General features: G+C 36.9%; 1 protein-coding gene across 6 annotated transcripts in view; it reads right to left on the reverse strand.

The window, feature by feature from the left end:
* LOC113226279 (homeobox protein cut) overlaps positions 1 to 17,259 on the reverse strand; it is a 244,866-nt gene that overhangs the window by 13,140 nt on the left and 214,467 nt on the right. For 5 of the 6 annotated variants that reach the window (XM_026458847.1, XM_026458845.1, XM_026458844.1 and 2 more), the window contains exons 5-6: positions 7,586 to 7,836; positions 6,580 to 7,092 (exon numbers count right to left, since the gene is read on the reverse strand). In XM_026458847.1, the coding sequence (XP_026314632.1) occupies positions 6,580 to 7,092; positions 7,586 to 7,836 (764 nt within the window). The remainder of the gene's footprint in view (positions 1 to 6,579; positions 7,093 to 7,585; positions 7,837 to 17,259) is intronic. The other variant, XM_026458849.1, reaches the window with a different exon arrangement.

Consider the following 17,259-nt stretch of genomic DNA (forward strand, 5'->3'; position numbering starts at 1 on the left):
GACGAAACGTCGGTTTTGTTTGTTTCACGCAGATTTTTTTTATTAATTGATTTAATATGGTTAGAGTTCTTTATTTTATCTTAACTAAACTAAGCAATTGCTATAGACGTATTTGACGACATCGGTGGCCTAACGGTTTACATTGTGGGCACTGCATGCGGAGGTTCCAGGTTCGATTCCCGGTATGATCAATTTGAGAAATAATCTTTTCTAAATTGGTTTTGGTCTGGGCGTTCCAGGATTAGCACTCATATTATAGGAAATTCCCAAGGCAATTCGTGAAGTTGTCTGGCACATTTATATAATAGGTATATATTAAATTCTTAGTGAAAAACTAGACCTTGATAAAAAAAATGTTTAGAGTTCATAAAAACAAATGACATTATTATCTATCGTATAATCAACATGTTGAAAAGCGCAATTGAATATTAAAATTTGCTTAGCTCGAAACAAGGCAAAGGGGTTTAGCCAAAGGAGCATCGACGTCCAACTTGCGGCGTAAAGCCTTCGTGTCCAGCCCGATAGTGCCCATTGAAAATAGATTTTCACGCTCCAACCGCTTTGGAGTGCTCAACCGTCCAACTTTGTCTAAATATTCGTACACAAAATTCGACTTGCGTTTTCGAACGTACTTTAATTTTATTTTGCTTTTATTTTTCTACACTTCTGTTGGTAGCATTGCTTTTCACTTTTGACAATGTCTTCATATTTACGATATTGTTATCACTTGTTTATACAAACGTGGTCAAGAATAAGAAAGAAAGCTGATCTTTCCTCCAGTAGGAGTTATAAGTATATAATTGTTTCCTTTTTAAAAAAAAAGAGTTCGCAATTACTTGTAAGACAGCTTTTGTAGCACGTCATCACTGAAGCGTGTTATGACTAATAAGACCAATAATAATTATAACGTAGATACCGGCTTTAATTGAAATTAAGGACGTATGGAATAGTTGCCTTTGCCACTTGCTACAGAAAAAAAGTTTAGTTTTTTCCGCCAATTAGGCGAGAAAATTATTAGCTATCACCTTCTATTGTACTATCTTGATATAACTCAGATGTGAGACTGATTTACTTCACCTATATTCGAATTGGTTACAGTCACGAAATGTCACGGTTTTGAACTTTAAATATTGTTATTCAATGAACAATGGTCGATTAATTTTCGTACTATGCTGTACATTATTCAACCCTTGTCTATACGTGAAGTATCTAAAAATAACCGAAACCAATGGGTTGTACGGTCATTCAGACAGATCGAGTTACATAAAATAATACGATAGTTGAATGTCGGCGGATTAAAAAAAAAAATTTTTGCTTGATAGCACAAGCCGCGTCCCGCCTTCTGGCGTAATTAATAAATGATTTTATGCTGTTTTTTGCACGGAACAACGATAACAAATTGTAAAGGCGGTTGTAAGTTGTAATTGACGGATGGAGTATTAATTTTGCAGGACTTTGAAGTCGGACCACACAGCTTGATTAGCTATTATGATTTAACGTTGTGTAACATCTTTATGATCGACACGTCATCGTGGAAACCAAAATAGAGCTTACACACACGCAACATTTGAATTTGGAACAAAGAATTCCTAAATCAAATATAAATTTATATATTTTCTAAAAATTATACGAAAGTATAAATTTGCAATTTGAAATTTTGATTTTGAAATTCTAGTTATACAATTGTAAATCTAGAAAGTTAGACAATGTTATGCGAGGCTTAGACTTACTTATTCACAAGCCGTATGAAGCAAGTATTGGGTCACAATTACAACATTAACGGATTTTATAGCTACTCCATGTTCGTACGGTCTTAGCATGTTAAAGACTTTTTCCTTCTAAATTTAGTAGTAAAAAGTTACACATTAATATGTAAATTAATTAATAAGAATTGATTGCTTGTTTACTGGTTATCATCAAACCCATTTAGTTTTGCTGGCTGAACGTGGGTAGGATACTCCAGACGTTTTCTAAGGGCTGTGATCCGTCTTCGACGTGCAGATTTGACCGCGATGTTTTCATTTAGTACTGTTATAGGCACATTTTGCCATAGATAAATAAATATAAGACAACAACACATACGTTGCTCTGATCCCGAAGTAAGTAGCTAAAGCACTTGTGTTATGGAAATCGGAAATAACGACGGTACCACAAACACCCGGAACCGAGATAATATAGTTTTTCTACATTGGCCTAGCCGGACCCCAGAATGGCGACATCATGAAAACCGGTACGTAAGCCACTCGGCAATCTGTTGTCGAAACGTCGACTAGCAACCGTTTTGCTTGCAAAGGTATGTAGTTAATTTGGTGTGTTCATGATTTAAAGACTGTGTTACATATTTTCATGGAAGCTAATAATAGGTTGAATAATGATAACAATGTTCATATGAATCACTGGCCACATATACCAGAACGTTTTAATAGAAATTAAAAGACGATTGAAATAATTCTTTTTTCAAATTAATCGTTCTGGTATACGCGGCCTGTGGTTCATATAGTCAGTGTTATCATATTGAAAGACGATTGGAGCCATTCTTTTTTCAAATGAATGTTCTAGTATATGTGGCTAGTGATTCATATGAACACTGTTATCATAATTCAAACCTTTAACCTATAGAGAGTATAATTTTATATATGAAAAGAAAAACACTGCATGATTTTGCAAACAAAGATTTTCCATTCCCATCCAAGGATTGATCAATCCCTCAATTACTCCCATACAACTCATAGTCCACAATACCATGTCATTTGGCGTTATGGTATCGTTGCCATTTCCACGTTTCCCTCTTTCCCACGCGTGTCGGCGATTGTCCGGTGTTCACACGCGTCAAAACGGAGCAAATGACATGTATGTTAAACAGATCGCTCGTACACACTGCGTAATGTATGGTGCTGTTGCGAAATTGAAGAGTGACCTTATTTTTTAGATTGCGCAGCGACTTAAGACAGTTTGGTAGCAATTGTTTTTAAAATATCATTTGGTTTTAATCTATCTGAAACAGATTTAAAATAAATTTGTTTTATACGCGAGTAAATTACATTTTAAATTGTCAAATTGTTTAAATACTCATTCGTAAACAAGATTGTAATTGCTATGTTATGAACCCCACATTACACTTTATAAATGATGTCACAACAAAATAGCTTACAAGAAATTAAAAACAGTACCTATTAAAAAAAAATATTGAATGAATGTCCACGATTTGGCTTAATGGATTTATTCCAATGACGTAAAACTAATATTAAAAAAAGAGATGTTATAATTGCACTTTGACAGTAATTAAATAAATAACGTACGCACTCATAACCCCGCACTAGAGAACCCTGTATCGCGGGTACCATGAACACACACATAGACAAGCACAAATTACACCCAAAGTCACGAATAAATAAATGTAGGCCATACAAATCTCCCGACCCGGGAATCAAACCAGGACCCCTGCGTGGCAGACCAGCATAGTAACCGTGCGACCACGGAGGCAGTTTTTGCCGTTTATTTTTAAAATTCCAGTAGAAATTTCGGAATGAGATATTGTCCACTCTATGTAAATTAATTGAACTTTGGGTAAATAAAACTTAACTGTAACTTTTAACTTACAAATTCAAATAAACAAGTTTTGAAGACGTTGAAAGAGTAATGCAGATCTCATGTTTAGACAATATCGAAGTTTATTCCAGTTGTCCACATCCGCTGGGTAATAACTAATAATGAGCCTAGTCACGCTACCGGTATAACTGTCTAAACAGGCTGTTGTGAAAACCAAATTGTTAAATTTGTATTGAATTGATATTCAATTGTTTTTTGTGAAATTACTCCACTACTTTGTTATAAATGTCTTCTAGCAAACCTATGCCAATTAAGCCACGGAACGAACCAGCGGACCTAACGAATTTTCTATGTGCTTGTTTTGTCGCATCTTTGTATTTGGGTTCCAACGACTTAGCCGTAGCGCCATCTATGAGAAATATATGAAAGTATTTCGTCACCCAGTTAGGTAACTTTACAGCTACCAGCCCTGGCTAGAAATGTCGCTATTAACTTTAATTAAATTTGTATTGAATAGATATTCAATTATTGTTCTTTAACCCAATTGTTTAACAAAAAGGTTAACACAATAAAAATTACAATATTTGTGTTTTGTTTGCTTACATTACATAACCAAATTCAGTGTATTAATAGCCTATTTTTATTATGCAGTGAGCTCAGAGGAAGATCTGTTGCTTCTATAATGAAGCTTGCTCCTAAAAGAAGTCGTGTCAAAGAAGGTTCACAATCCAAAAACATGTGAAATCCCCAGCAGGGTCACGTGTTGACCAATAGGTTGAATAAACAAAAGAGTAAAACATACTGGAGTTTTGTAACACCCTGTATGTAGAGTGGTACTGGTCAATAATCAACCGCGTGGGAACAATCACTCTTTCCTTGGTATTGATGTTGTCTATTACGGCTACAATGTATGAAGACAAATACGAGGAGACTGCGTTGTATATGAACATTATTGCTCGATCTAGTACACTTCACATTGGTTGGTTATTTGTTACGATCTACAGTTTCATAGAAATTGCAATTGCAAATTTAAATTTTGAACCAATTTCTTGTTGAAAAAAAAAATTAAGAAATGTGATTAAAAATCATCGAGCGATAAAACGAAAACCGTAAACCCCAAATCGGAATGATTTCGTGGAAAATAAGAAGAACAACCCTTTCGAATTATCTGAAATTCAATCTATTTGAGCTCTTCCCCATCGAACGAACAAAGGCTAATGTACAACGTCCTATTGTCTCTCGCAGATTTATACTTTGTCCTGCATTGTCATTAATGTGTACACTGTTTTACAATGCGACCGAATTTTTAATTCCGAATTTTCCGTCTGCATTCCCATTACGAGTAGGTCTGCCTGTCTGCACTTAATTTCACATACTACTTTTACGTAGTACGTATAACAATAAACCAGTATGTGAGTACGTGTAAATAGGACTAACAAATGATGTCAATCACAACTTTTTCTAATAAAAGTACCAGGCTCCCAGAAATATCTATGACTAGACAGTAGGTATGTCTATTTAGCATTCCCTCCGTGATTTCGCCGTGACCTTGGTAAGTTTAGGGAACTAAGTTTGCGGAAACAGAGGCCATTCACTCTTCGGTTATGATTTGGTAACAAAAGATATGGTTTAGAGTGTTGACTGGAATGAATTTTCTATTTTTAGAATTTTCTACGTGACGGTGCGACTGTAATCTTATTCTAAATTAGCTGCCGTCAATTCTTCAGGCTTTATGAAGTATCTGTTATAAAATAATGACAATAGTCGATAGTAGAAACTGCTATGCTAAACGATAGCGTTCATTGTGAACCGACGCTAGGCGCGTGTCCGCTTGCTTTTCCATAATTTCTCCAACGTTTTTGTCCGTTGGATGATTGTATTTATAACTAAAACATGTTTCTATTTTGCTACTAAAAAAAGAAGAATTTTGAACTTTCTTGAACGTTCAGAAATTGCATTTTGTAATTGGCTAAATAAAAAAAGTGTGGAGTCGAAATTTAAAAATACAAAATTTCGAATCGAGAAGCGTTTAAAGAAAATGGCGGACATTTCAACAGTAACACGTATTTAAACTATAAATCGACAGTCGCTGCGACAGTGGGGGTGGAGCGCGCTCGCTTGACCATATCCCCTTTAAACTACCACCCGACTCACCCCCTTTCGGTAACAAGGGCGGGGACAAATCTTTCCGTAGTTCCCGCACGCGATAGGAAGAAAGGAAGGACAAGATTCAAGGCTAGGACGAGGTGAGGAACAAACAAAAAATAAACAAAATTAAAGTTAGAAAAATTAAGAGTGCGGTCACTAATGATTAAGCGGTTTTGTAGTTAATTCGTGTGTTAGTCCAAACTCGAGGGCTGCTTGTGTCTATCCAGTTTTAATTGAGCAGTCATTTAATGTTAGTATTCGAATGGCTGCGGCTGTTCAGTTTCGAATGCATTGAAATCTTATTTCAAAGAACTACTCGCATTCAGAGACAAACGATCGATAAGACTGCTTTGTTTACACAGACGACTCTCTGCTAGATATAGCGTAGTTTGTAAAAGAAAAGGGAAGAAATTACTGTACACATTGAGGTAAAATACAATGACTTGCGCTATCTTAAGAGTTGTCTGTATAAATATCTCAATTACACAGTGTAACGACATCGATATAAAAACAAATCGTGCGACCGGCCCCTTTGTTTCGGTCTCTAATGGGCCGCGTAAACGCTCGGTATCGCTGCATTCTTCCCATGATTGATGGCCTATTGTCAGGTGGCTGATAACGCCAGCCAGACGGAAGATTGAGAGGGGTTGATGGAGTATCAAAACATGCTGAGCTGCTGCCGATGAGGTCGGAAATATTTGGCGAACTCGGCCCGCGTCGCCGAGTTCGGAGGTTAAAAATTAATGACAGGAAGTTGTTAAAGGCGAGATTTGAATTTCACGTACTGATTTTGAAACACAATACTTTTGAATTTAGGTTACGACGTCAGCGGTAGGAGCTCGACAGAAATGCAATGGCAGAAATAATGAAAATATGTAGTACCTTTCTTAGGAATGAGAGACTTGAGTAGCATGACCGCCGTTTCGTCATACGCCCACGCGTGCATTTTTCTGTACGAGTCTCGGCCTTTCTCTGTCAGTTTGTCCCACGGCTTCGGCTTCGAGAGCAGCTCAGAAACGGTCCCTTGGGAGAGTCCAAGGACGTACTTCGCGAACAGTCTTTGTCCTATGTTGTGGACCGAGAGGAGCTCTCGGACTCGTCGGCTTATGTGCAGCGTATCGAGGTTGGTGTTGGCGTATTTGTCCATGTTGTAGCGCAGCATCTCCTGCAGCCGGGCCTCCATGGGGTCGCCTTTCGGGATTAGGGAGTCACCGAGGCGGCCAACGAGTGCGCCTGGTGGTAGCGGGCCCATGTCCTCGGCAAAGCGGTACGGGCGGTGCTCGTCGAAGCGGAAGGGGCTCGGTGGCGGCAGCGGCAGCGGCACGGGTCCGTTATTGTTGTGGTGCGTCGTGTTGTTGTTGAGCGGCGGCGGCGTGCTCGTCCACTCCTCGCCACCTGCGCAGCACGCGACATGACACCGGGAGCGAGGGGGACGGGGGACGGGGGGATCACGCACGTACGTAAGCGTTGCGGCGACATCGTACGAATTATAAGCAAAGCGGCGTTTCTTATGTTTCACATTGTCTCAAATTCACGCTCCGAATGTTAACCTATGAACGATTACGCGCGTCCGTGAGCGGCATAGCGCCGGGTGGTGGGAACTGGATCCTCGGCTCCGCGCGGCGGACAGAAAAGTGAAGCGAACACGGTCTAGCTACGGACAATCACAGGGGCGAACATCGAAAGCTGATGCGATCGACATCCAAGGGACTTGACGACAACTAGATGATTGTGGAAGCTCCACGCCAGTTTAAAGCAAATGTTAACATCTCTGTACAATCACCACTATTGAATTAGTCACGTCCACAAGGCACAACATTACTTCAAACTGACGTCAAGTGTTAGAAAGGTTACGTGATTCCCGGTCAAAGTAATAAGAGAGACTTACCAGTATCCCTGCGGTCGTGGTTTCTCTCAGCGCTGCGCTCGCTATCGCGATCTGGCGAGGCGGCTCGACGATCCGGCAGCCTGTCCGGCATTCGATCCGGCAATCGATCCGGCAATCGATCCGGCAATCGATCCGGCAGTCGATCCGGTAATCGGTCCGGCAATCGGTCAGGCAGACGGTCCGGCGCCGTTGCAATTGGTGATGACAGCTCCGGTTTACGCTCACCGCATAAGTCTAGCGATCGGAGCATGCTGCAACAAGGAAAATGTAAAAAATGCATAATTTTGATAAATGAAAGAAATAGCTCTAGTGGAAACCTAGTCGTACCTGTCACAGGTGTATAAGAAAATCAATTTAAAATTACAAATCGTGTTGGCGGGAAAGTGCAGTTATTTTCAATACACTCGCCCACGTTCGCCTCGAGGGCTTGGAGGCTAGCTATTAAATATAGATTATTCTAGATCAATCTGGAGTCGGATTAATTTCCGCCAATCACATTTTGACGTGTGCAGAACCGGAATCAATATAGGTATCAATTAAACATCTTTGCTGAGCGATGGTAGCCTAATGGGAAAATAGAAAGGCTGCTTCTCAAAAGTGTACATTTGTTTAGTAACCTCTCGCTAACCATGAAGGAAAACATCTCGGTGAAATTTGCACGTCTAAGAAAGTTTACAACCCCTGACATTCGTGTGTAGTGTCCAGACCGCATTGGGCTTGCGTACAAAAAGAGAGAACCCTTTTGTTTAAAAGTAGCGTTCATGATCTATCCCTTAATGTATAGATATTAAAAGCAACTAATATCCCTTCCTAAAACCAGTTCTATCAATTAGCCTCGTTAAAGACGTACCTACCTCCCAAAGGCCAGGTGATATGAAACACACGAAATCAAAGGTAATTACCGCACATTGAGCGGTAAGTGCACTGTTTAGCTTTGGCCCCACCTGTGCCCACGGGGACCTTGCATTTGTGTTAACTGTTTTACAGCTGCCTTTAGGATGAATGCACATTGAAAACTTTGTGAATAAATGAGATGTACTGGAGATTTAATTCTTTATAGATCGACCACTTTGCACGATCCTGCCAAACCTTTTTAGCTTCTCTCATAGTCTTTAATGTTTTCATACAAGTTCTCTTATTATGTATATATAAAACTTATCATTTCCTAAGGTCAAAAACTATATTAAATATTTTAATTGAAAAGTCGTGTTCCAAAATTGAAGACTACATGTTAGATGAAGATGTATGGAAAGACGTCATGGCTCTAGATTCCACACAAATGTGATTCAAAATGTATTCCATAGCACAGGTTTATTTCTGCATCAAAGGCATAAGTTTATTTGAAAAGAGCAATCCCTAGAGTTTTTTGCTCGTTCTTCTCAGCGAAGCCAGCGTAATGAACGAGCAGAAGCTTAAAAGTGACATTTTCAAGTGTACATTTATTTTGCCTATGGAATAAGTGATCTTTTGACTTTGATTTTGACTTTTTGATTTCATTTGAAAGGTTCGAGGTCGTTTTGCAGGAAATGTTTTTTCACAAAAGTCTGAATTTCAATTCGCGATGCTGGAATGTTAATTTTAGCGTAATTAGACATTTGTATGATTAAATGTCTCAAATCTAAATTACATATTTTCCAGTACCGTTATTTTATATAGTCGTCGAAACCTTTCTTCAGTTCAATGTCACAATTTTTTTAATTAAATGAAATTTAAATTCGAACCATCTTTATTTCACAGGTAAGTAAATTACACTGGAAAATGTCAAAACAATTGAACTAATACTCATTCGTAACGCAGATTCTCCTAAGAAGATTGAGTAAGAAATTCTAGGGTTGCTTTTTGCCAATAGATATTGGTTCAAATTCATCATCCAAAATATTCATTTAAAAATATGGCACAGAAGTAACCTTAAGGGGCGAGTGACCACTGCCCTCGATTTTTGTTATCCAAGTACGCAGAAGCTGTACAAAGTTTTTTATCAGTACAATTTTAAACCTCATTAACATTGACTTACAATTATATGGACGTCGGGTCCGCGCTAAAAAATGTCCGAACTTATAGGGCGTTAAAATCGTATACAGAGCGTCATTCACGCTTTAGTCTTCGTTTGTTCGACTGACAGCGAAGCAAGCAAAATTAGCCAGTACTGCGATGACATTACAATTTAAATTCAACGTTTTAGCTTTTTCATATTCCTTTACATGTCACTACGTTTAAATAGGTTGACTTGGGACATTTTTTTCGTGGTTTTTGTATTAGACCCGTCGTCCATTTATTTGTAAGTCAATGCTCATTAAAGTTAAATTTAAAAATGGAACCTTATTACAGAAGTACCTATACGCTGTTATATCTACCCCTTAAAATAATTTGTTATGTATCATTATTTCGTATGAAAAAAATAAGTAAACAAAATAAATATAAATATAAGAGAACATTACGTTGCTCTCATCCCAAAGTAAGTAACGAAAATACTTGTATTATGGAAATCGGAAACAACGACGGTACCACAAACACCCAGATCGAGACAATATAGAAAAATTAGTTGGCTACTGTTGTTGGGACCTCAGAGATGGCGACACTTTGAAAACGTATAAAATAGAGGTCGTATAAAAAAAGGTCGTATAGAGCGTCTTCGTATTGTTTTCCCTCAATAGCTCCAAATTGGTTTACACTAACTCACCTATGTATTTTGCGCCACTCTATTAGAAATCTAATGTAATAATTACCCAAAAGTGTCTCCAATCCGTACCCACCCTACTATTATTACCCGACCAAATTGTGTAGCACGTTGAACCTGTGCAGTTGTCATGGCAACGTGCGCGTTTACATTTGGTCGCGTGCGATCAAACAATCTAATTGGCGATATGTTTAAATTGTAATTAACCTAGAGTTCGAGGTGCGAAAATTTTCCAGGGGCAAATCGATGCCTATTCCTACTTTTACCCCTTTTATTGTAATTTCGTCATTGCGTGATAGTATTTCGGTGTCAAAGTCTCTTGTACATAAGCCGGATTTACATTTGTCTGACGTGTCGTGACTCGTCAGAACGGTATCGGTTGCATACATTTAATATGGTTAGATTTAGGTACCGATACCGTTCTGACGCGTCACGACATGACACGTCAGAGAAATGTAAATCGGTTTTGTTATAGTACATTGGAAATGAAACCGTTTTTTCCGATCTAAATCGCGTTTTTTTTTCCAAACAAATTGCATTTATCAAAACATTTTGCGTATTATACTTTTGCTTTTCTTCTCATTTCTAAAGCACAAATTGTATGTTAGTGTCAAAGGTATTTTTAAAAATTGCAAATTGCAATTTCTATTTTATTAATTGATTACTAAACTCTAAGAAATAGGAAATAAGACTATTAAAGGGTTATCGTTTGAAAATGTCTTTGGAAAGAAAACATTCAATTAAGGGACCTATACCTTAATAAATTGAGCAGGAACGAATTGATTAAAACCATTTCAGGTGAATTAATTAAGTGTTTTAATTAATAGGATATGGCGGACCCTTATTGGCAATATTCCTTTCATAAATTTATTGAGAGCGGTCCTTTGAGCCCTTGCAGCTATCGGCAGATAAGGTAAAGGGACCTTCTGATAATGTACCAGGTATATCAATTTGAGAGGTAATTAATGATATTCTTTTCTCTTCTTTATAAATTACCTTTTGTTTACCTGGTTTTGCATATCGAACATTTTCAATTTCAAAATTCGAACTTCATTCGTTGTTTCTCTACGTATAGATAAGAAAATTATGCGTGAAAAATAGGTACGTTTAAAAATAACGTGCGTAAGTTACGTAGGTATCAAACCTAAAGTTATTACGCGATATTAGAGCGAAAGTGAAGTATATAACAATGTCCTCGTAAATATAGTTAAGTGACATAGTTACCGGGAAGTAGGTGACGCCATGATAGCCCGGAGTTTTAATAGCAAGAGATGCGCACAGGAATGGCGTGGAGATGTTTCGTTTCAAAAAAATAAAACATTAAGAAAGAAAAAGCTTCTAATTCCACGTTTGAAAAGTAACAGACATATTTGTAATGAATTTTATCGACTTCTTAGGTTTTCGCGATTGTTACGCATAGAAAATGAAACTAGTTTTTCGGACGTAACTCCAGTATATTTGTATCTTTTGTTCTCACACAAACCAACGGGCCCTTTTACAGGTCCCGTCGTCACGGCAAACTTTCGTTGGTTTGTTTGAAAAAAGAAATATATGCGATTTATTTTGGTGGCAGGCAAGCATGGTAACCGATGGCCGAAGCCATGGAGGCAGTGTGAATATGATTTTGATGTGCACAATAATAATGTTTATTTTTTTACAAATGCGTCTCTATTATTGCTAAAATAGTCAAGGTTCGATTTTTAAAAATAAAAACGAAAATCAATCCTTGTCTATGATTGCCTTGAGCCACGCCTGCCGCATAAGAAATTTGAATTTCGAATATACCTGCTTTATGTTTATGTAGACAATGAAGTTATTTAATTCATTATTACAGTCGCCGTGGGGCGACGGCTTCAGAATACATTGTCGCCTCCCCATACATGCCCGTGGGGGTCGTAAGAGGCGACCGAGGGCGTCACAAGTGTCCATCTGCTTAGCATTGTGGTAGGCTCTGTGCCGACTGGATAGCGACCACAGTACACACGGCGGAAAACCCTCCACAGTGAAACGCTTTTGCGAATCGCGTTCAGGGATCAGTTGGTGTACATCCAGTGCATTTGGCCAGACCGGCAAAATGATAGTGACGGAGTGAAGATATTTGTGTTTTCCATCCGTTACTCTCATCTCTGGACTGTATTCGCACTTTCCATCAGGCGCGGTGCAGTCATTTTGTCGAGTCGCAATAAAAAAAAAAAAAAAAAAAAAAAAAAGTCAAATGCATTGTAGCCCTAGTAATGCATTTCTTAAGTACTTTCTACTCATAGTGTGCTATAAGTAGAAAGCAACAACACATAAGGCGGCCTAATTGGTAAGTAGCAATCTTTTCCAAATAATCTGTTGTTTAATTTATTTTTGGGTGATTTATACACATATTGATTTGACATTTTTTCGAGTTCTTAGGTTTTCGCGATTGTTACACATAGGAAATGAAACTATTTTTCCGGATTTAAATCGCGTACATTTGTTGTGTTTTGTCAAACATTTTGACATTTTTTATTTTACTTTTTGTCAAAATTCATAGTCACTTACTAACGAGCAGAAAATATATGGAAATGTCATTAAGGAATAAGTTTTTACATCCAACATCGTTTCCACAGCTTGCTCTGTGCCAATGGAAAGCTTAAAAGCATCTTTGTCCTCGGCCAACATCGTCACGAACATCGTCGAAGACGCTGAATATTTGATGAATCGATCCGCTGTACGGCACAACTTTTTGAATTCATTATCGTGCTGTGTGTAGGTAGCTTTATGGTGTAAACATGGCTTCGGTCCTATAAACCTAATTGTTCTGCTCAATAGGGTTTAAATTTATAAAAACCTTAAATACCGTCTTATTTGGATGATGTTTAGGTACCTACAAGTATTATAAAAAGACACGGGTGAATGTTTTTAGTTTACTTCCAAATCCAAATTCCAAAATTCCAAATCCAAAGAGCAAATGTCGTAAAAATTCTTCAATTTTTTTATTTCCTTCTATATTATTAAGCACATTTACTTAGTGTAGGTAATTATTTGTTATCCTTTATATTTAAATATATTTAAAATAAATATAAAAATAAACTTATAATAACGAGAATAACCTATTAATATTATTACTATTACATAAACGAAAATATTATTCGTCGAACTTCAAAGCGAAATTCCTAAAATTATTTAGTTCGAACGGGTTCGAAATTCAAAATTTTTGATTAATGCCGATCTCCCCTTTGAATCAAAGACATATTTCGCGCGATCCGATACTGATTAATAAATTATAAATTCCTTTTGCGTTCAGAAATTTGAATTACAGCCGATGAGTTGCAGAAATGATAGATTTTTTGGAACAATAAAATTGATGAATTTTAAGTTATTTATATTTAAGTCATTTCCCAATGATGTTTTGATGGGAAGTATTAATAAATTATTATATTTTTAATTTTACAAAGAAATATGTAAATAGATAAAATGACACACGTACCAACATACAGAAGAACATAATATTTTATGTCGTAGCAGTGAAATAGCGCTACCTTGTTATATATGTCTAAGTTCCTTAAGGCGCTAATTATTAGCCTAATGAGCATTTTCGTTATCTTATATCGTTCAGAAATGACTTGTATATTTTGAATTTTAAACAGTGTAGGTACCATAGATAAAAATGTGTATCCTCAGAAGGAAATAAAAAACGAAACAGGAAAAATATTACATATCTTTTACGCAACACTATTCTTAAAGAACCTATACAAGGCAGTCTATATCTTATCTTCCTATTGTAAAGAAGTATAAAGATATATCTATACATCGATTACAATAGGTACTTGTAGATGTAGAGATAAGTGTTTTTCTCAAACAATGACTGTGACGTAAGCCCATCAAGTCATCGGCCCCGCCCCGTCCGGCGCCGGCCAATCGGAGCCGATCGATTGGTCAATACGCCTTCGGACGTTCGATTTTTCAGAACGGACAGCCAATAGGCGTGACCTGTTGGTTGCGTAAAGTTTGAAATTTCAACCTTGCGTTGGATTTCTGGTTTTTCGTAATTTTTATTTAAAATATTAAACGATAAAAAGTTTGTAGTTCCACGTTTGAAAATTAAACATGTCTAGAATAAATTTTGTTTATATTATTACTTTTTTTTTTACAAAAATTAATTTGTAGATATTATTGAAAGTATAGTTAAGGTTTGATTTTTGAAAATAAAAAAGAAAATCAATCCTTGCCTATGATTGGTTCACGGATGTTTGTCAAGGCTAGACTCGACATAACTTATCAAACATAGGAAATTTGAATTTGGAAGACAAAGAAAACAGCTCTCCTCATTGGTTTACGGCCAGTTACATTTTAAAGTATACATTACATGTCTTAAGCAAAGACTATCTATTCTTAAGGCACACATGAATTTCCCTTCGAAATTCGGAGACAAACGTTAACTAACGAAACCGGGGATTGTGTAAACAATTATAAAAAGCTTATGCCGAGAATTCTTTTTATGGCGTCACACAAAAAAGAACGAGGCACGTAAATTAGTTGATAATTTGTGTGTGACAGTGCGGGCTTAAACTTTCGTTAAATGTAAGTCAAACACCGCCTAAGTAAATGAAGACAGGTGTCCAGACCTCGTATTGATATATAGAAGACAAACACGCTATATATAACCTCTCTACATATTCCTGTTTAACTTTCAACGAGAAATATGTAAATCGTGGTTGCTTACTTTTTAATTAAACAAGAGATAAAGCGTTCTATTTGTTTTTAGGAAAAAAATTGAGTTTGAATTGTCAACATTGTGAAGACTTAATCTTTGGTCCTGGCCATAAACAGCTATGGATAGTATGATTAAAAAGGCTAAGTGACGGTAATCGCCCTCAGTCACAAACAGCCAACTTGGTTGCGATATGAGTTATGTAGTGTTGTAACCTTAGGTAGCTGTACTTTCCTATTGCAAAGAAATTGGCCGATATGTACTAGAAAACACTGATAAACCAATAAACATCTAGTTATGCCTCGGCGTTCACGTTTCCTGGTAGATGCTAATTATTACACAGATATTAAATTTCGAAATCCGTATAATTCCTATTACCGAAAACAAAAGAGCATCGATTCAAAATTCGAACTCGGGAATTAGGAATTCAGAATTTAATCAGCAGCCAATCCCTGGCTTGAGATTTGGCGCGGTATCGTTTAGAAATCAATCTATTCCGCCATTAAGCTTTAATCTTCGGGAGCGGCTATAACTTAATCCGAGAGGAATAATAACTCGGTACAGGTGCCTCGACAGTTTATTGGGAATTTATAACGTCTTATGGGATCGCGGGGTTTTGTTCAACCAAAGGGGAGAGGGTGTATTACAGTTTGGTGTTATTTGACAATTTTATGATAAGATTATATTAGCTGTAATTTGGTAACTTTTACCTTACTACACTGCTGGGTTATGATGTAGGTTTTGTAATCGGTTTAAAGGAACCAATTTAATGGTAAAATTATATTTAGAACTGTCGGATTTTAATATGGGGTTAGTAACAATTTTTCGTCATTCGGGACAGGCTTAGGCGTCTAAGTCATACTGCCAGTTAAAGATTAGTAAACCGCCGTTTAGAGGATTTGTAGTTTTTGAGATAAAACAAAAATAGTGTTGTATTAAAGGATCGACTTCAATGACTCACTCAGTAGGTTATTAAGGTAAATAATATCTTTTTGATAATTTGCAGGTATTGATTTTAAAAGCCTATGAATGTGATAACAGAAAAATGACAGGGGTATTTTTTTATGAAAATAAGTGACGCAACGAACAAATCGTGCACCTGATGGTAAGCGACTCGCCTGTCCATAACAGTTGCAGTGCCAATCAGAGCTTTAAGTCGCAAAGATCTGACGGACACTGCCACTGCCCCCGTCAACCTGAGACATAAGTTGAAAAGTCCCATGTGCCTAAAATTTCACCAGCACTCTTACCCTTCAAAACCGGAACTCAGTAGGTAGTGCTCACATTACTGCTTGGCGGCAGAACTAGATACGGTGGCAATACTTGAGCTCTACTGCTACTAATGTAATGTAATATAATGTGGAGACGAAATATAAATTTAGCAGATTAATAGACAAAAACTTTTAACATTAGAGAACTGAACCAAACACATAATTGTACCTGCAACAATCATGGCAACGTTATTTATGGTATAACTCTTTTATAAAAAAAACCGACCTCAAAAGTTCGATTATCCGCTTTCGCTCATTCTCTAATTTGCCATCCCTAGAAGTGGAACATTTTGTTTAAATTTGAATGGAATCACTACTGAGGTATTCCGTTTCCAATAAAAAAAGAATAATCGAAATCGATTCATAAATGTCGAAGCAATCACGGAACATACAAAAAAATCAGTCAATTTGAGAACCTTCTCCATTATTTTTAATTCCGTAAAAAATATATTATTAGCTGTCAGTTTGCTATCTTTTATTAATAACCCAATCGTAATTAGTTGAAAGTTATCATTAGAAAGTAATCGGCAAACAAAGATCATCACTGATAGGTACATTCAACTCAATAAGATTTATTCTTTTCAATATCTGGTAAGAACATTATCCTATTATTACATTTCTAAAAGAAAACACCGATCATGGGAAATAACAAGTGTCGTGGCGTGTTTCCCGCAATAATTGAAATGTTTTTTTTTTCCTATAGGCCAGGACGCGTTCGCTCTATGGGTATTCGATATAATAATAATCCTGTGATTTCTGAACGAATGCTTCCTTTTCTTTATTTGTTCTTGGCACGGATTATTGCAGTTTTGGTTTATTGAATTTATGGGCTTCATCACTGTTATTAGGCACGTTACTGTTTGACTAGTGTATCTAAAGATCTCTTGTTAAGGTTTATTTTTTATAAAATACGTAATCTGTTGGTCTTTAGCTATTTTGTTTTACAACGTTTTACTAAATTTAAACTTTTCTGGCGTACTGTCAAAATTTACGTCAATTTCCGGCAATTAAAAATCAATATCAAGAAGTACAAAAATATTTATGC

The sequence above is a fragment of the Hyposmocoma kahamanoa genome, unplaced genomic scaffold (genome assembly GCF_003589595.1).
Source record: "Hyposmocoma kahamanoa isolate Upper Pololo Valley unplaced genomic scaffold, ASM358959v1 185, whole genome shotgun sequence".
NCBI lineage: Eukaryota > Metazoa > Arthropoda > Insecta > Lepidoptera > Cosmopterigidae > Hyposmocoma > Hyposmocoma kahamanoa.